Source organism: Emericellopsis atlantica, assembly GCF_019669845.1.
Source record: "Emericellopsis atlantica unplaced genomic scaffold F5Z01scaffold_4, whole genome shotgun sequence".
NCBI classification, from domain to species: Eukaryota; Fungi; Ascomycota; class Sordariomycetes; order Hypocreales; family Bionectriaceae; genus Emericellopsis; species Emericellopsis atlantica.
In genome coordinates, this window is record NW_025764706.1 from 362,860 (window position 1) to 381,754 (window position 18,895).

Genomic DNA, 18,895 nt, shown 5'->3' on the forward strand with positions numbered 1-18,895 from the left:
TCATGGGCCCCCGGGGCGACAGCCTCGTGCTCAGAGGCGGAATTTTAGGTATGGTGAATGAGACATGCGGTCCTATAGACAGGCCAGGTCAGTGTGAAATGATCTATTCTAGATTGTTTCCACGGTTTACTTGGTAGAACAGCATGCTCTTGTTCGTTAACACCTCACAAAAAAGGGGCCAACGTAAACCAACGCTAGACACGTCCAGTCCTATGCTACAGCAATTATCCCAGCTACGAAGATTGCAAATCATTGGCTCATAGATTGAATTAATTGTATTCAACATTTAGACCGTGACATTGCCGGTCTTGAACACAGTATATGTCGTACAAGCCACTAGTCTAGCAGTAGCTCAAGCAAGTTCCCCATTCCCGGTGGCGATGATACAAGATGCAGCCATGGTGATTTTTCAAGTCAAACAACCCATCTCACTTGGCCTTTCCTTTCCCAGTGGTGGCCTTGGCCTTGCCTTTGCCCTTCTTAGGTTTGTCGGCATCGTCCTCATCATCCGCAGCCTTCGTTACCTTCTTTGCTGGTTTCTTCGTGGGCTTCTTCTTGGGAGCTTTGATCAGCTTGTCCTTCTTCAAGTCAATCTCCTCGTCGTCGTCTTCGGCTGGCTCCGCAAGTTGAGCATCGTCTTCCTCTTCAATGGCCTCCTCCAGATCAGGGGCTTCCTTGGCCTGCTGCTTTGGAGCAGTGACATTGCTTGCTTTCAGGAATGGAATAGGATGGCTTGCCGCGTTGTAACTGTAGCTTGTTAGCGCAATGCCCTGCATGATGGGAAATGTCAAATCACTTACGTCCTTGTAAAAGCAGCCTTGGTCTTAGTTTCGATGTTGACACCCTCTTCAGCCATGTAGCCGACGCCGAGCTCCTGGATGGCATCGAAATCATCGCGTGTGAGGTAGTAGCTGTCCATAAGCTCGATGGCTTCTGGAATGGCTTCGGTGCCAAAAAGCTGGAGCTTGTTGACGAGTTGGTTCCACAGCACAGGCATGTACTCCTGACGAATCTCATTATGATCGCCGGAAGACTTGAGACGCATGTGAGAGTGTATCTCGCGAGTGAAACGTCCAAGCTTGCCTGTCTTGCTGTTGTTGCCAAGCCAGGAGGTGAAGTTGGAGCCCGTCAGCATCCCGGACACGTAGCTGGCAGGTCTGACCGTGCTGAAGACAGCGTGTGTAGGCATCAGAGACCATTGCTGTTGAGGACCATGAATCATCCTATCGACCAGGTCACCATCACTGATGCTCTCAGCGGCCGCATCGAACAGCTCCAACGCCTTGAGACGCTCTTCACGTTGCGTGTACCCCTTGTTGTTCAACAACATTGGCTTTGTGCGAAGGTAATTTTCCTGAATCATCAGGTAGCTGAACTCGTGGTCGTTGAAATAGAGCTCAATCTTGTCGTTCAGAGTCGCCTTGCTGGATTCTGCAAACAAGCCTCCACCCAGCATTTTCTGACAGATATCCCATGGTTTGAGCACAACGTGCTTCTCCCATGCCTTGGACATCTTCTTGGACTGATCATAGTCCATGCTCGTCTGATCAAGCTTGGCGGTCGAGATCATGTTGATGATTTGCCGGATATCCTTGTTGCTACCCTCGATAAGAGCGTCGATGACAGGCACAGGCAATTTCAGGCCTTCCCTGAGACAGATTGTCATGATGCGAGACCGAACTTGGTCAACGGTAGGGCGATTGAAGCGAATGTCAAAAGCCACATGGTCGAATGGCTTCATCTTCGGCAACTTGCGCTCGTTGCAAATGAGGATCAGGGGCACTTCGGTCTTGCGGCAGAACTTTGCCAGGGCGCCGACGCCGCCTCTGTCACCGGCCGACATGCCGTCAACCTCGTCCATGATGAGGACAATGTGCTTCTTGGCGGTATCGACGCTCTTGTCCGTGCCAGCAAAGAATCCCAGCAGCGATGTATTGTTCATGACATCGCTCACGCCGTTTTCGACGAGCTTCTTGCTGCGCGTGTCACTGGCGTTGCTCTCGATCACATCGTAGCCCGCGAGCTTCGCAGCCAGGTGTGCGGCGGTGGTTTTGCCAATGCCTGGTGGCCCCGACAGGATCAACGCGCGCTCGCCACCCAGCCCGTCGGCCCCCCTTTTCTTGAAGTCGTACTTCTTCGATTTCTGCCAGTTGTTGAGCCAGCTTTGTATCTTCTCCACGTTGCCCTTGTTGCCGCAGATGTGGCTAAGCTGTGTTGGTGCATATTTAGATGTGAGAAGCTGGGTCGTGGAGTCGACTGTCGCTTTGGGTTTCGGTGCGCCCCTGGCTTCGGCTTCCTTAGCTGCTTTGGCCGCTGCCGCCTTCTTTGCCATTTCCTCTTTCTCCATCTCCGCGGCTTGCAACTTGATCTTTTCCTCGTCGGCTTTCTTCTTCTCGGCGGCCTTGGCTGCGCCCTTTCCTGAACCGCCGTTGGAAGGCAGTTTCCTGATCAGGTCGAAGAGTCCATTCTCGTCAATTGTTTTGATACCCTGCGCCTTGATCTTGGCCAGCTTACTGGGGCCAGCATCTTGACCGAGGACTACGAAACTGGTCTTGCTGCTCGGTGTTGTTGTCACCTTGCCACCATATTTCTTGACCAGCGCCTGGGCGTCTTCACGAGCAATCTGCTGCAAGACGCCAGTAAAGACAAACGTCAGGCCAATCAGGCAATCCTCCTGGCCCTCCGGCATCTCGTCTAATGGCGCTGAAGGAGCTGACGCGGAGTTGCCGCCCCCAGCCTTTGACTTGCGCCAGTCGAACTTGGCCCCGTCCTGTTGTGGTGGTGGTGTCGGGGCTCGGACCGTAGCAACGCTGTTAATGATGCTCTGGTATTCGGGATCCTCAGAGTCGGCAGCCTTTTGCGTCCTCGGAGCTCTGGGTTTGGCTGCCTTCTTTGGAGGGGCCTCCTCTTCCTCTTCCTCGTCGTCTTCGGGAGATTTGCGCTTCTTTGCGCTTGCCGCAGTTTTGGCATCGTCCGCTTTGTTCTTGCTTCCCGCTGGCCGACCTCGCGCGCGCTTGGGCTGTGGTATGTCGTCCTCTTCCGATTCAGCTTCCTCGTAATCGTCCGTCTTGCGTTTGCTACGACCTTTGGCATCCGCTGCAAAGATATCGTCGTCCTCATCGTCTTCTTGGTCGACATAAGCGTCCTTATCGTCGTCCGATTCTACCTTGGTGTGGCTTTTGGTGTTTCGCTTCTTTGTGGGAGTCTCGTTCTTCGCAGGTACTGGTGCCTTCGGGGCAGCCGGTTTGCCTCGTGGGCTCGCCCGGACGGGAACCTCAGTAGTCTTCTTGGCTGGTTCGGGATGGGCTGTTTTGTTCCCCTTGCTGGACGCGAAGTAGGCATCTGCAGATATCGCCGTGCCTCTGGGTTCGGCATCACTGGCCTGGGATTTAGCGGTGGCCACAAAACAAGTCAACAAACAGAACCACATACACTGCCTTCTTCTTGGGCGCAGGTTTAGCGGCGGGTTTCACTCTTGAGAAAGGTCAGCGGAAGCAAGATGATGATCGTTGTGGAGTGCTTCTTACTCGACAACATCATCCTCATCACTGTCCTCGACAACTTTGCGTCCCCCTATGATTTGAATCAGCTTTCGCAATCGATTTAGACGCCAATTCCTTACTACTGCGTTTCTTGGTTCCAGCATCGGCCTTGGGAGCTGGTTTAGCTGGCGTGGGGGCAGCACCACCCTTCGGCCCAAAGAAGGAACGGATATCAGGCATTTTGTCGGATAGGATGGGCAAACGAAGACGGACACAAGAATTGAGCCAACGCAGTATTTGTGAAGCCCAGAAAGTGTCGCGTAAGGCCGTCTGTATAGCCAGGCAGAGGTGGCAGCCTAAGATGCACGCACGTCAAGACTCGGAAGTGACGTGCACCACCCCGAAATCTGACGACCAGAGCAACGCGAACGTGACGCGAAGAAGTGGGACAGCCTTAAGTGCCTTGAGGAGCGGCAGGCGCAGGGGATCGTTGGCAGCCTGACCAGTCAGGCGCCGCCAAAGTGCGGCTCCACTCTGTGGCTTTCAGGTTTACAGAATTTCTGGAGCTCATCAACGACGACGACAAGCGTTCATGGGCATCCAATTCCATCACAACCCAGCACAATGAAGCCTGCGCACTCGTCGACACTGGTCGGCGCCCTTCGAGGCTTGTCGCTGGGCAATGCGACGGCCCTTCAGACTGCCCGAGCGACACCGACACGAGCACTCGACGCCGCACGACGCCTCCAGAATGCTCGAGCCTTCTCGACAACCACCACAGCCATGGGCAACTGGCTCGAGCCCAAACTCAACCGCAAGGACAAGATGGCCAAGGGCCGACCTCGTGTGGCCACCGGCGGCTCGGCCAAGGGCACGACGGTGATGTGGGGAGACTACGGGCTGCGCATGATCGACCACCACCGACGCATCAGCGCAAAGTCGCTACAGACGGCGGAGAGCACCATCAAGGCACGCCTGCGTGGTGAGAAGTACAGGCTGTACAAGCGGAAGAACTGCAACATTGGCGTGTTTGTCAGCGGAAACGATGTGAGTTCGGGATTCCTCCAAGGGCAACATGATATGAACAGCGCACTAACGAGATCAAAAGATGCGTATGGGTAAGGGTAAGGGTTCTTTCGACCACTGGGCTGCGCGAATCGCCGTCAGCCAGATCGTGTTTGAGATTCGAGGCAAGATTCACGAGGCCATCGTGCGAGACGCCTTCCGTCTGGCCGGCAACAAGCTGCCGGGGCAGTGGGCGTTTGCGAAGAAGGGGGATGCGCCCATTGTCGGCATCACACCGCTGGACAATGGTCTCACATTGGAGGAGTTGAAGGCTCCGAGGAGACACATCGCCCCCCAGGAGATGCTGGAGGCGTCGTCGCCGACTTCGATTACGCAGCCTGGGAGCAAGACGGAGTCGCAACCAAAGCCATGAGAGCTTGTATGATGTAGCAGTGTATATTACGGGCGTTGCCTGTGTATAAAATCATGAGACCCAGATTTTGGTCCACCTTGAACGTTCGAGTGAAAGGCAGTCATTATGCGGTTGCGAGTACTATTGACTGCGTACGTACATGTTCATTAAGAAATTTCACCTTAGCTTTATTCATCTGACAAGTAATTCTTACCAATTCATTGCATCCAAATAAAAAAGCACGCTGAGGAGCAGTATGGCCATCACCGAAGGCCCGTGCACGGCCGCCTGAGCAGACCCACTTTGGACGCTATGATCAGCCCGTCAACCACTTTACGCGCCTGACGCGTCTCCCCAGAAACTTCACTTTCCACGGCAGCTCCGACACCCTAATCACGAGCTGAATACCGACCGCAAACATGGCCCTCATTGTCGACAAGCACCGTCCACGCTCCCTCGAAGCCCTCACATACCACCCTGAGCTGTCCGATCGGTTACAGTCGCTTGTGCGTTTCGCTGCCGCTGGGCATGACTACAGAAGCTGACAATCTGGCCAGGCACAAAGCGGCGACTTTCCGCATCTCCTCGTCTACGGCCCGTCTGGCGCGGGGAAGAAGACGCGCATCGTCGCCACGCTCAAGGAGCTGTACGGGCCGGGCGTGGAGAAGATCAAGATCGACGCGCGGGTGTTCCAGACGACGAGCAACCGCAAGCTCGAGTTCAACATTGTGGCATCCAACTACCACCTCGAGATCACACCCTCGGACGTGGGCAACTATGACCGCGTCGTCGTGCAGGACCTGCTCAAGGAGGTGGCGCAGACGCAGCAGGTGGACCAGTCGGCGCGGCAAAAGTTCAAGGTGGTGGTGATCAACGAGGCGGACCACCTGACGCGCGACGCGCAGGCGGCGCTGCGCCGGACCATGGAGAAGTACTCGCCCAACCTGCGGCTGATCCTGCTGGCCAATTCGACGGCCAATATCATTGCGCCGATTCGGTCGAGGACGCTGCTGGTCCGGGTGGCGGCGCCGACGCACGAGGAGATTTGCGACGTGCTGGCCGTGTCGGCCAAGAAGCTTGGCTGGCCCGTGGTGACGGAGCTGAATATGCGGATCGCCAGGGAGAGTGGGAGGAATCTACGAAGAGCGCTGCTCATGTACGAGGCTGTGCACGCACAAAAGTGAGTATCTCGCGTCCTTGTCACGTTATCCTGTGGAGTGCGCGTGCTGACATCTGTGCTTCAGTGAGAAAGTGACGGAAAAAACACCAATCCCTCCGGCCGACTGGGAGGCGCTCATAGGGCAGGTCGCCAGGGAGATCATCGAGGAGCACTCGCCCGCGCGCATCATGCAGGTCCGGGCGAAGCTGTACGATCTCCTGACACACTGCATACCGGCGACGACAATCCTCAAGACCCTGACGTTCAAGCTGCTGCCGATGATTGACGACACACTCAAGGGCGAGGTGATACAGTGGTCGGCGTTCTACGAGCACAGGATCAAGACGGGGACCAAGGTGATTTTCCACCTGGAAGCGTTTGTGGCCAAGTTCATGAGGGTGTACGAGATGTACCTGATGAGCATGGACATGTGAGCGGCGGCTGTCATCATCATCAATGGATTGGCGTATGGCGTGCAGAACGAGGTCTGTATTAGCTCACTTTGGGGCAACGTCACAACCACTTATGAGCTGGCGACGTCCTGCCAAGGGTTCATCCCAATTTTAAAGTTACAGCATTACGGAGTAGACCCATCGATCTCAGCAGGGTTTATTCAAACGTGCATCAGGCAGAAATTAAAGTCTGAAGAATGATGAATCCACAGGATCGGAGGGCATCGACCAGTTGCGAGGCCCAAGCCAGAACGATGTCATGAATGAGCGCCGATCTCCCCAAATGCGGGGGACTGAGGGGAAGCTAGGCGTGGTTGGGGGTGGTGGATGTTGCATCACTGATGGAAGCTAGGCGGACGCGAATATAACTGGCATCGCGATGGCTGGGCCGTGCAATGGAGTACCGTTTGAGATGGGTTTGATTTCTAATTGTTCTTGATGGCGGTTGCGCATTGCATACAAATGGATGGGTCTGCAGAGGCAACCTGATGCGGTGTTGTATTAACCCCAGGCCCATGTTCCTGCGCCTGGCCACATTCGCGCGTGGGCGCAGACGAGAGAAACGAAAGGAACCCGATGCCGGCTGAGGTCATGCATCTGCGGGATGAATTGAAGGGAGAGGTTACGCAACCTGCAATGAGAATGGTGCCAGTGGGTGGTGGAGTGGAACCCTCAGCCCAGCCGGCTGGTGGCATCGTCTCCAGCTTCCACACGTCCGTCCACTCGATCGGCGCAGAACCCTTGCGTTGCGTCGAGCGGTATATAATGAATAATATGGCTCAGATGGGACAAAGCAGCTCATGGTCGAATTAGGCTGTCTCGCCGCATGGATGATTCTGCGTGAATTAATGAGGTGCCCTCCGCGGAGAGAGAGAGTGACGGCTAATCTCCAGCCGAGCATGGCTTCGGCTACCACGACTGGCTGCTCGGGGCAACGGATGCGCGCGTCGGGGCTGGGCCTGGGGGAAAGGACACCCTTCGTGTGCTTGGCTGGGTCCATTTCGGCACGCATCACGGGAATATCAGCACTGAGAATTGGCAACGCCATCGTTGCCATTGGGGTCCCCCGCCTGACGCAATGCCTGCAGTGGTCTGGGGACATGGACCCCTCTAGTATCCCATTAGTTACCGTCCATCGTTGCGCACGCGACTGGACATAGACTACTAGTAGACAGTTGGACGCTTCCATAAGAGCGTCCCGGTGCCCTGTCTCGCGACCTTCCCTCCATGTCCTCCTGCAGTCGCTCTTGCCGTTGTTGCATCCATTGACATTCCAGTCTCCTCTCCTCTCCTCTCCTCTCATCCTGCGCACAGCTTGACATCCTCCACTCATCTACCACGAACCTACACACTCCAGCCGTATTAACTGGCCTCATCCCCAGAGTCAGTACGCACAGTCTTGCAGAACAGCTCTCGCCCGCTAGCCCGTCGCATTCCAGCCATTACGCACGGCCGGCCGGAGTGGAAGCACGAGACTGGACCCCCCGCTACCCCGCATCGGCACCCTGAGCTGCCCTGAAAGGGAAAGGGTTCCAGCGCTTCTATCCGTACTGTCACAATAATATTTCCAGTGCCCCGCGACAGCTGACTGCGCTTGCTTGACATTTAACGCTGCCCCGTGAGAGCTTCACTGAGCGAACTGAGCGAGATTCGACACAGACGACCAAAACAACACACATCACAGCCATGGCGGAAGCTGGAGAAAGCCACCCTAAAGTCGTCGCCGAGGCGCACGGCGTAGACACATTCCGTAAGCTCGACCAGTGCCCCCTAGAATACATGAGGCGCAACCAGCAACCTGCTAACCACGGCCTTGCCTGTCACAGATCCTCCCGAGAAGATGCTTGCCAGTAAGAGCTCCCTCCTCTCGCCCTCACGAGGTACCTAGCCTGGAGACTGACCATCCGCCCATAGACCACCCCAGCAAGCCTCATCTGGCCAACATGGAGGAGTACAAGAAGCTCTACGAAGAGTCCATCACGGATCCCACCTCCTTCTGGGGTCGCCAGGCGCGCCAGATGCTGTCATGGCAGCGCGACTTCCAGACCGTCCGCAGTGGCTCCCTCACCAACGGCGACGTCTCCTGGTTCACCGAGGGCCAGCTCAACGCATGCTACAACTGCGTCGACCGCCACGCGCACAAGGACCCGGACCGCGTCGCCATCATCTACGAGGCCGACGAGCCCGGTGACGGCCGCGAGCTGACCTATGCCGAGCTCCTGCGCCAGGTCTCCAAGACCTCGTGGGTCCTCAAGCAGATGGGCGTGCGCAAGGGCGACACCGTCGCCATCTACCTGCCCATGATTCCCGAGGCCCTGATCGCCATCCTCGCCTGCATCCGCATCGGCGCCGTCCACTCGGTCGTCTTCGCCGGCTTCTCTGCTGACTCGCTGCGCGACCGCGTCATCGACGGCCAGTCCAAGGTCGTCATCACCACCGACGAGGGCAAGCGCGGCGGCAAGCTCATCGGCACAAAGAAGATTGTCGACGACGCCCTCAAGCAGTGCCCCGACGTCACCCACTGCCTCGTCTACAAGCGCACCGGCGCCGAAATCCCCTGGACCGAGGGCCGCGACTGGTGGTGGCACGAGGAGGTCGACAAGTGGCCCGCCTACTATCCCCCCGAGACCGTCAACGCCGAGGATCCCCTCTTCCTCCTCTACACCTCGGGCTCGACGGGCAAGCCCAAGGGCGTCATGCACACCACCGGCGGCTACCTGCTAGGCGCCGCCATGACCGGCAAGTACGTCTTTGACCTGCACGACGGCGACCGCTACTTCTGCGGCGGTGACGTGGGCTGGATCACCGGTCACACGTACGTCGTCTACGCGCCCCTCCTCCTCGGCGTCACCACGGTCGTCTTCGAGGGTACCCCTGCCTACCCCAACTTCTCCCGGTACTGGGACATTATCGACAAGCACAAGGTGACCCAGTTCTACGTGGCGCCGACGGCGCTGCGTCTCCTCAAGCGGGCCGGCGACGAGCACGTCAAGGCGGAGATGAAGCACCTACGCGTCCTGGGCTCCGTCGGCGAGCCCATTGCCGCCGAGATCTGGAAGTGGTACTTTGAGGTTGTCGGTCGTGAGAAGGCTCACGTTGTCGATGTAGGCTGATTGACCGCTACCATACTGGGAACATCATTGCTGACGAGTCGCAGACATACTGGCAGACCGAGACGGGATCCAACGTCATCACGCCACTGGCGGGTGTGACGCCGACCAAGCCCGGGAGTGCCTCGATGCCCTTCTTCGGCATCGAGCCCGCCATTGTCGACCCCGTGTCCGGCGAGGAAATCAAGGGCAACGACGTCGAAGGCGTCCTCGCCTTCAAGCAGCCGTGGCCCAGCATGGCGCGCACCGTGTATGGCTCGCACAAGCGGTACATGGACACGTACCTGAACGTGTACAAGGGATACTATGTGAGTAGCTGGACTTGAGTCTCAGAGGGCGTTGCGAGGCTGACACATTTGCTAGTTCACCGGTGACGGTGCCGGTCGTGACCACCAAGGCTTCTACTGGATCCGCGGTCGCGTGGACGACGTCATCAACGTGAGCGGCCACCGCCTGTCGACAGCCGAGATCGAGGCGGCCCTCATCGAGCACCACGGCATCGCCGAGGCGGCGGTGGTCGGCGTCGCGGACGAGCTGACGGGCCAGTCCATCAGCGCCTTTGTCGCGCTCAAGGACGGCCACGAGACGAGCGAGCAGCTGCGCAAGGAGTTTGTCCTGCAAGTGCGCAAGAGTATCGGTCCGTTCGCGGCGCCCAAGACTGTGTACATTGTGCCGGACCTGCCCAAGACGCGGAGTGGTAAGATCATGCGACGTATCCTGCGCAAGATCTTGGCGGGCGAGGAGGACCAGCTGGGCGACATTACGACGGTTCGTGCACTATCATTGTCCCACGCGGTGCGAATGGGGGCGCTAACCAGTGGCAGCTCTCGGATCCCTCCATTGTCGAGAAGATTATCAGTACTGTGCATGCGTCGAAGAAGGCTTGATCTGGCGAGGAGAATACTACCAAGAGAAGAGGGGATGGGGAGAGGGAGCGCCGTCACAGCAGCAATTGGACTAGGGATCTGCTGCAAGTTTGGAGTAGCTGGACCGAATAGTCATGTTAGCCTTGTCAATTTGTGCTTTATAAGTTCCCGTTACGGTCCCAGCGACTCATCTTCACTGTACGTTTGTATGTCCAAGTCACGTCGGCAGATGGCATCCAGCCACATTGGACGCGTGGCAGGCCAAGACTTTCTCCACCGAGAAAGCCTGGGCATATACAGATTAAGTTAAGCTTCACTGTGTAATCAATCAGTCAATGAGCAATCAACATGCTTGTACGACAGCCCTCCCATCTCACATCAGCCAGGTGCATGTGTCGTCGTCATCAAGGCCGAGGCCAGCAGCTCGATGGAGGGTTGGTGAGCGTGGCCGTTGGATGGGATAGATCCAGGTCTTGGGAGGCTACTCGTGAAGCACCCTTGGCAGAGTCATGGACTTGTTGCTTCTTGCGCACACTTCGTGTTCTTCAATACCAGCCGTGGAGCCGCTGGACTGGACTGGACTGGACTGGACTAAATATAATTATCACTCGAATGCTCTGATAGGCGCGAGTGGCTGTGCGTAGGGTGCTGAGCGAGTACGCGGACAGGCTGCATGGGAGCGATGAGCATGGAGCAGGCCCCGACTTGACGTGCGACACGTCCTGTTTGAGGGGCGGCCAGCTCCAGTGCGCTCTGGCACAGCAGAGACAGGACGAATTCAAAGGCGTAGCCCCTATTATTATTATTATTATTATCATTACTTATTTTCAACAAGGAAATGCAGTGCTGACGAATGCCCATAATTCAGTTTAGCATCCAGAGTGTGCTGGTGACAGATATAGCCCCTCGTCCCTCTAGCGCGCGCTTCACGTCCACCGTCCACTTCGACGGCAGAGCGACACTCCGGGTCGATTACGCTGCGCCAACCTTCTTGTCTTCGATAGCATCGATTACCCGCCCTTTCCTTCTACTTCGAACAACCTCATTTGACGTGTTTTCTAAGTGCCTTACCTTATTCTATTCCCGAGCCGGCCCTATACAATCGTGCCTCTCTTGGTGCTCGTCGAACAACAGACGCACTGATTCGAGCCCGTCGCTTCTTTAGGTACTCAGTTAGCTTTGTATCACTGTCAGAATCCACAGACGGATGGCCGGATCGCAATAACATCCATTCTCCCAACCCGTCCTCCGGGACAGAAGCCACTTCCTGGCCCTCGCCAGCCTCTGTCGCTCGAGATGATCAGCCTCCGATCTGTAGCGACGGCTGTCCTCGCTGGCGCGGCCATCTTTTCGTCCTCCACAACGGCCCATTCTACAAAACGCAACGCCGTCAGCGCCGTCTCGATTGTCACAAACCCCGTCATCGACACGCCCGCCCACAGGGTACACGCTCACTCTGAATTCGACCTCGTCTTCGACCTACGGCAGGATGGTCTGGACCCTATACCTATACGCCTGGCCCTCGAGCCAAATCACGACATCCTACATGAGGACTTGACGATAACGAGCCTGGACCCCGACGGCACGATACGGGAGGTTGAGAAGGTGGACAGAAATGCCCGAAAGGTGTACAAGGGACGTGCCCACGTACAGAAAGCGACCGGTTGGACACAGGCGGGATGGGCCAGGATCATCGTGCACCGTGACGGCAAGAAGCCCTTGTTCGAGGGCGCCTTTCGAGTGTTTGGTGTCAGCCACCACATCCAGCAAGACGCAAAGTACCGCAAGGTCAAGCACGAAGAGGACCCAGAGGTTCCGGCGTCCCCAGATGGCGAGGCCCTCATGGTCGTGTATCGCGACTCCGACATTCGACCGTCCGAGTTGAAGCGAGACAGCCTCGCGGCCACCTGTGACTCGGACAATCTGGGGTTCAACACCCGGTACGACCTGGAGAGGCGGCAGCTGGAGCTGGAAAGTCGAAACCTCGCCGCGATGCCCGCAAAATCGCTGTTTGGTCGCCAAATCGACAATGTTGGGGACGACATGGGGGCCAACTACTATCCCACCATCGGGTCGACCAGCGGATGCCCGGACACCCGCCTGGTCGCGCTCGTGGGCATCGCCACCGACTGCAACTACTGGGACGATTTCGATAGCGACCGCGATGCGCTTGAGAAGAACGTGATTGATCTGGTGAACCGAGCCTCTGCCCTGTACGAAGACACCTTTAGCATCTCGCTCGCGATTAGGAATCTCACCGTCATCGATCGGCCATGTTCTCAGTCCGAATCCGGTTCCGCGCCATGGAACCTCGCCTGCAGCAACAGCGTCAAGCTCGGCGACCGACTCAACCTCTTCTCGGGGTGGCGTGGCCAGAATCCCGACAGCAACGCCTACTGGACGCTGCTCACCACCTGTAGCACCGACACCGCCGTCGGCCTCGCGTGGAGAGGGCAGCTCTGCCGGTCTGGCTCGTCCGAGGGCGTCGACGACCAGGGCGGGAACGAGACGGTGGCCGCGACCAACGTCGTCGTCCGGACGCCGTCCGAGTGGCAGATCTTTGCGCACGAGACGGGCCACACGTTTGGTGCCGTCCACGACTGCACCAGCTCAACCTGCCCCGTCAGTCGCGACTCGCAGTCGTGCTGCCCCTTTAGTTCCAGCACCTGCGACGCCGGGGGTGGTTTCATCATGAACCCGTCCACCGACGAGAAGATTGAGGACTTTTCGCCCTGTAGCATCGGCAATATCTGCTCCGGCTTGCTGCGCAACGTCAATGGCCAGTGTCTGACCAACAACCGCAACGTCGGGACCTTCACCGGCAGCCAGTGCGGCAACGGCATCGTCGAGGAGGGCGAGGACTGCGACTGCGGCGGCACCGACGGCTGCGGCGACAACAGCTGCTGCAACGCCGAGACGTGCAAGTTCCGTGACGGCGCCGAGTGCGACCCTACCAACGAAGGCTGCTGCACCGACGAGTGCGCTTTCAAGTCGAACGGCACGGTGTGTCGCGCGAGCACCGGCGACTGCGACCCGGAGGAGAGGTGCTCCGGTGACAGCGGTACCTGTCCCTCCAACAAGCATCTCAACGACGGCGACTCGTGCGGCGACGGTCTACAGTGCGCATCCGGCCAGTGCACGAACCGTGACATGCAGTGCCGCGCCATGCTGGGCGGTGGTGACACGGGCAACGAGAACATTGAGGCCTGTGGCGGCACCGATGGCTGCATGCTGTCCTGTCGCGGAGCATCCAACGACAGCAGCGTATGCAGCATGTACAATACCAATTTGCTCGACGGGACGCCCTGTTCAGGCGACGGCCACTGCAAGAACGGGAGCTGTGACGGCGCTTCTGTCTGGGGCCGGATCCAGGACTGGTTCCGCAACAATAAGAACATTGCCATCCCCGTGTGCTGCGTCGTGGGCGGGCTGCTGCTCCTGTGCATCGCCTGTTGCATCTGGAGCAGTTGTCGCCGGTGCCAGCGCCGCCGGTCCAGGAAGCGTGCCATGGCTAAGAAGCCGTCACCGCTGCCACCACCAGAGATGTCGGGCGGGAACAGCACGCCGCCCGTGGGAGGGTACTGGCAGCCGGAGAACCGGAACGACCGCTTCCCCAGCGACCACCACGACCCGACGAGCCAGCCCTTCAACCCGCACCAGTACGGCACGCACGACGGGCACATTTACGAGGACAATACCAACAGCCCGTTCCAGAATCGGCAGATGGGCCACAACAACAATTATGAGATGGGGGGATGGCAGCGGACGGGGAGCACACGGTACGCGTAGACGGCTGCTTTTTTTTTTTTTTTTTTCTTGGATATATGGGAAGCTTGCATTGCATAGTCATGGCGTTTCGTGGCGCAACAGAGCATACGGGGTTATCATCATGGGTTGATGGTTCACGTCACCAGCATGTTGTTTTTTTCTATAGATTCATTCCTACAATATCATTTTGGATATATATGATGTATACTACTACGCCCTGCTGCTGCCTCCGTCATGGTCATCATCATCAATCATACGTATACTCGTTACAAGGAAAAAGGATCCCGCTCAGACATGAGTCACCTCCAGGCTTGCTTCCCGGACGATCTCCTAGACGATAGCTTCTCGGGCCTGATGGCACGCGATGGCGCCTCCATTCTGTCCTCTGGATCGTGCAGCATGCACATGAACTTGTAGCGCTGGCTTGCTACGGACTGCGAAGCTGTCAGTGTCATGTCTGTGGCATTTGCCCTTTTCTCTGACACCAGCGAACAACCTACATCATCGTTGCCGTGCGCGTGCATGAGCAGTAGTTCAGGCTGATCCAGAGCTCGCATGGCGATATCCTTTTGCTGCGTGGCATAGTACGTGTCCACGGGCAGACTACATACCAGGTCAGAAAAGTAAAATTACAAAAAAGAGATTTGGGAGGAACGCACACGTCGCCAATGACCATTCGAAATGAACGCGAGTCGACGTTGTCCTCTTGGTTGACGCGGTGGGTGTGATCCTTGCCTCGCGCCTGGAGGTCAATCTCCATTTCCTGCGTCTTCTGCGTGCGCGTTGCCATCTCGGTGGAGGTTGTCGAGGGTGAAAATGAAGCTGCTGATGGCGGCGCGCGCCTTGCAGAAAAAGTGATTGTGTTATATAGTACTTTGTGGTGAGCAGTCGACGGAACGTCGATCTGGAGGTGAGGCCTGACCGCGACGGTGATGGTGGGGTGAAAGTGGGAAGCTAGCTGCTGGACTCCAGTCGGACTCGAGACGGGCGCGCATGGGGCAGCAGTCGGTTGGTGACATATGACGAAAACCCAGGCCTCAGAAACACGGACGAACTGCTATCGCTCGCCTGCTTTGCCCTCCTCACAAATGACAAAATAGAGTTCAACTCTTTATTGATGTTGTGGAACTATTGTTGTACAAGATGATAGCCCCAGCCTTGTCTGTAGATAAAAAGAACACTCGCTTGCCAGATAGTAGCAGCAGCCCGCCTTCCGATCCTCCTCGCATGATTGATCCCTTGACACCTCGCCGATTGCACCGTATGGTATTTGAACAAACACACACAAAAGTAAAGAAAGAATCGCTGGGACAGGGACACTCGCCCCATACCAACCCACCAACCAGTACGCCGCTTACTCAAGGAGACCCCCCCATGCCCGTACTATGCGTAGAGATTTCGTAACACAAGGCGGCAAGGCCGAATATGGTACCCAAGAATGGTCAGTAGCCCCGAGGAAGTCGGGCTTCAAATACAAAGGAACTTTTTTGTCGTCTTTCTTCTTCGTCATCGCCGCCAGTTGATAATGGCCAGCTGGTTTCGTTAACTTGCACACTTGTTCACAAGAGACTTGGTCACTCACTCTGCTGTTCGAGCCGTAGGCCAGCTTTTGCCCATTCGCATCCCAACAGAGACAGTGCTCCGCATACTCCTCGTCGCTATCCGAGGCCGCTCTGGGGCTCTCCCAGCCGGGGTGCGATTTGCGCCGCCACGAAGCTCGTGGGAATGTCGGGCTGGACACCTTCCAGATCAAGACCTGGCTCGCCGACGCGCCAGCAATGAAAGCGCCATCGGGTGTGAATGCAAGCCGCACGATGGGCGAGGTCATGGTTAGGAAGCAACGCTGTTTACTCTCGGGCATGCGGGCGTTCCATATGAGGATGGCGCAGTCTTCGCCTCCAGTGGCAATCAGTCGCTCGTCATCTGAATTCGCGGGGCCCGTCAATGGCTGCCATTCCATCGAGGTAATGGCACCCTGGTGGGCTTGTATGGACCGACGCCGTCCATTGGTATCCCAAAGCTAGCAACAAGTCAGCAAATACTTCCAGTAACAAAAAGAATCGGCACACGTACGTCTAAGATCCCCGTTTCACTGCCAGTTGCCGTCAGCTCAGAGTGCCAGTCGTAGAGCACACTGCGCAAGGCATCGTCGGGTTTCGTTTCAAATTTGCGCACCTGCACAATCTTGTCCTCGGCACAGAACAGTGTAGCGAGGAGGTTGCCTCCGCAGATGATAAACTCGAGATCGCTGATCCAGCTCGCATCCAGCGGTGCCGCGTTGATGTCGTGGTCTGGCAGTGTGTAGGACAGCACGGACTGGGACTGCGATGTTCCATTCGGGAAATTCTGGTACACCGTAATGATCGCACCGTTCTCGTCCGGCGATGGTGATATCGCCAGTAGCGCCGTGTTGCTCCTGTTCCATAGAAGCTTGATCACCTGCTCGGCAGCGGAATCAAACGTCTGGAGCATGCCACCGTTGGATGCGCAGACAAGAATCGACGTCTGCCCGCCGGATTCGGCGACTAGAGCCACCGAGTTTCCATCACTTGTCCACGCTAGCTGTGAAACGACAGTGCTTAACGGTGCATCCGGCTCCAGCAGCGACAGGCCATTTGAGGGCACGTGATCGTGGTGAAGCTCGGAGTCTGAGGTCGGCGCACGTGAGACGGACCAGATTCGGGCTAGCGCCCCGCTCCCAGCAGCGGCCAATACCGAAGGGTCCTTGGGGTTCCACTGGCAATGTAAAAGTGTCGGGGCATTTGCGGCTTGCGCGCCCATGTCGGCGCCCGGTGAGGCAAAGTGGCCAGAGGCCGATCTATCGTCGGTCAAGCGGATAAACGTCGTGTGCGGCGTGATTTCCTCGACTTTGTCATGCTGGGTGCCCTGCTCCGGGCCCTCAGTATGGGGGATCGGGCTCGTCGCTTCTTCCCCTTCCAGTGGTGAAGGGTATGCGTGGTTGTCATGCTGGTCCTGATCAATGTCCATCGGGTCCGTGCCCGGAGCTGCGTCGGTGGTGCCATTCTCATATCCATGGCTGAGTCGTGGCCTTTTAATCGGTGAGCCATTCTGTAGGTGTGGGTGAGATCGTTTTCGAGGAAATTCAGTTTCCTCTGCTGAAGCGGCGACGGGCGTGGCGGAATTCGCTGATGCGTGATCCTGCACTCGGGCGGTCGATGCCGATGCCGCGTCTGTTGTGGTGGTGACCGTCGGTGGTGCGAATGGCGTCAGGGTGGTGGTGACTGTCTCAATCGTCGTCGCGGGAACCCCATCATCCTCCTCCTTGGCGGGTGGCTGCGCGCTCAAGGGCCCAAAAATGCCGACCTGCAGCGATTCGGCCTCTGCCGTGCGAGCTAGATCATCAGACAGCTGGGAGGAAGGATCAGTCAACAAATGTCTCAGAGCGTCTGGGGGGATTTGCCCTGGGCAAACCTGGTGCATACCTGGCTGCTCGCGCGTTGGCGCTCGAGTGACTGGTAGAGAAGGCCTCTGTTGATGACGGAGACGAGCGCGTGGCCCTTGACATGAGGCGCAAATGAGAATTGGTGGTGTGGCTGCTTGACCTGCCATTCCTTCTGAAACTTGGCAGCAGTCTCGCGGTAATCTATAGATATTAGCAAGTGCTCGGGGGGCCGTGTGCCAGCGTGACATACTGCCTTCGAGGAGGTACCTATGAGCATGATGAGTTAGCCTCGTGAGCTGAGCGAATTGGGGCAAGGTTCTTGCGACTGTGCGACGGCTCGATCGTGCACGAGCAATGCCTCATGAACCGATCAAGGACTAGATGGGTGACAAGTCACGGCAAGCGGGGGGAGTTGAGAGAGTGTGAGTGCTAACCTCCAGATGAGAAAATTGACTCGATCCGAGTCGAGGAACTCTTTGACGGCCATGACTGGCCGCCTCGGCCTACGGTCGCGCAGGCAGTGAGTGAGAGTGATGGCTGATGATCTGGCGTGTGCGAGCGTGTGTGCGTGCGCGCGCGCCAACCGGTGCTGTGCTGTCTGGGGAGATTTCAGGGCCAGGAGATTTCGAGATTCGAGATCCGGAGAGATGACGAGCCCGGGCGCGCCGCGAGTGGGCGCACTGGGGACGCTGGGTGCGAGAGTGCGTCTAACTAGACTGAAGGCGCCGATGGACCTCAGGGCGGGCGAAAAAGTGTGAGCGAGGGTGGTGTCTGCCGGCGGGCGTCACTTCCAAAGGTCTTGAGTGTGCGCTGTGAATCCTGTCGTGAGCGAGGCTCGTGATGTTGGGGGAACCAAGGTTTGTCCACAGACCCTCGAAGAGATGAAATCGAAACATGAGCCGAACGGATCTAAGGTGGGTCTGGCCCGTCCGCGTCTTGGATGGACTGCTGGCTGCCCGGTTCCACGTCAAAAGGGTCGCTAGGACGCTTGTCACCGTCCCCAGGGGGGGGGCAGCGCCTCAAAGTTTCCATTGCCTGCGTCAACGCTGGATTCCCTTGGATTGGTTCCAGTCATGTCCAAAGACCTGTCCAGTCATCACTCATCAATCCGTCCACTGGCACTGACTAGACTGGAGCGGCGCTTGTTGGCTGTTGGCAGTTGCTCCCAGGCTGCAGCTGCCCAGGAAAACCCCCGGAGCGTTGGCACTGGGCAGGTGCGGTGCTGCAGCCTTTATTAA

At 57.4% G+C, this 18,895-nt stretch overlaps 6 protein-coding genes across 6 annotated transcripts; 4 read left to right on the top strand and 2 right to left on the bottom strand.

Moving 5' to 3' along the window:
* Positions 1-258: 258 nt before the first annotated feature.
* Positions 259-3,891, bottom strand: F5Z01DRAFT_733877 (replication factor RFC1 C terminal domain-containing protein). The gene is made up of 5 exons (XM_046266748.1): positions 3,623-3,891; positions 3,528-3,573; positions 3,433-3,474; positions 801-3,377; positions 259-747 (listed from the first exon to the last, which is right to left on the bottom strand). Exons 1-5 carry the CDS (start codon positions 3,720-3,722, stop codon positions 429-431), a joined length of 3,084 nt encoding a protein of 1,027 aa, XP_046121395.1. The 5' UTR covers positions 3,723-3,891; the 3' UTR covers positions 259-428.
* On the top strand, positions 3,892-5,011 carry F5Z01DRAFT_646030 (ribosomal protein L10e/L16). Its single transcript, XM_046262878.1, has 2 exons — positions 3,892-4,529; positions 4,591-5,011. The coding sequence occupies exons 1-2, from the start codon at positions 4,107-4,109 to the stop codon at positions 4,918-4,920; spliced, it is 753 nt and encodes a 250-aa protein (XP_046121396.1). The 5' UTR covers positions 3,892-4,106; the 3' UTR covers positions 4,921-5,011.
* A 181-nt stretch (positions 5,012-5,192) lies between these two features.
* Positions 5,193-6,812, top strand: F5Z01DRAFT_391276 (replication factor C subunit 5). The gene is made up of 3 exons (XM_046259484.1): positions 5,193-5,405; positions 5,457-6,079; positions 6,144-6,812. The coding sequence occupies exons 1-3, from the start codon at positions 5,319-5,321 to the stop codon at positions 6,490-6,492; spliced, it is 1,059 nt and encodes a 352-aa protein (XP_046121397.1). The 5' UTR covers positions 5,193-5,318; the 3' UTR covers positions 6,493-6,812.
* A 1,208-nt stretch (positions 6,813-8,020) lies between these two features.
* On the top strand, positions 8,021-10,685 carry F5Z01DRAFT_391305 (acetate-CoA ligase). The gene is made up of 6 exons (XM_046259485.1): positions 8,021-8,260; positions 8,337-8,360; positions 8,425-9,614; positions 9,668-9,928; positions 9,984-10,388; positions 10,445-10,685. Exons 1-6 carry the CDS (start codon positions 8,197-8,199, stop codon positions 10,505-10,507), a joined length of 2,007 nt encoding a protein of 668 aa, XP_046121398.1. The 5' UTR covers positions 8,021-8,196; the 3' UTR covers positions 10,508-10,685.
* Positions 10,686-11,305: 620 nt separating this feature from the next.
* F5Z01DRAFT_646039 (zinc metalloprotease mde10) lies at positions 11,306-14,301 on the top strand. The gene has a single exon (XM_046262879.1). It carries the CDS (start codon positions 11,783-11,785, stop codon positions 14,273-14,275), a length of 2,493 nt encoding a protein of 830 aa, XP_046121399.1. The 5' UTR covers positions 11,306-11,782; the 3' UTR covers positions 14,276-14,301.
* A 1,049-nt stretch (positions 14,302-15,350) lies between these two features.
* Positions 15,351-18,112, bottom strand: F5Z01DRAFT_646047 (WD repeat protein). Its single transcript, XM_046262880.1, has 4 exons — positions 17,698-18,112; positions 16,328-17,623; positions 15,837-16,274; positions 15,351-15,787 (listed from the first exon to the last, which is right to left on the bottom strand). The coding sequence occupies exons 1-4, from the start codon at positions 17,932-17,934 to the stop codon at positions 15,761-15,763; spliced, it is 1,998 nt and encodes a 665-aa protein (XP_046121400.1). The 5' UTR covers positions 17,935-18,112; the 3' UTR covers positions 15,351-15,760.
* Positions 18,113-18,895: the final 783 nt, after the last annotated feature.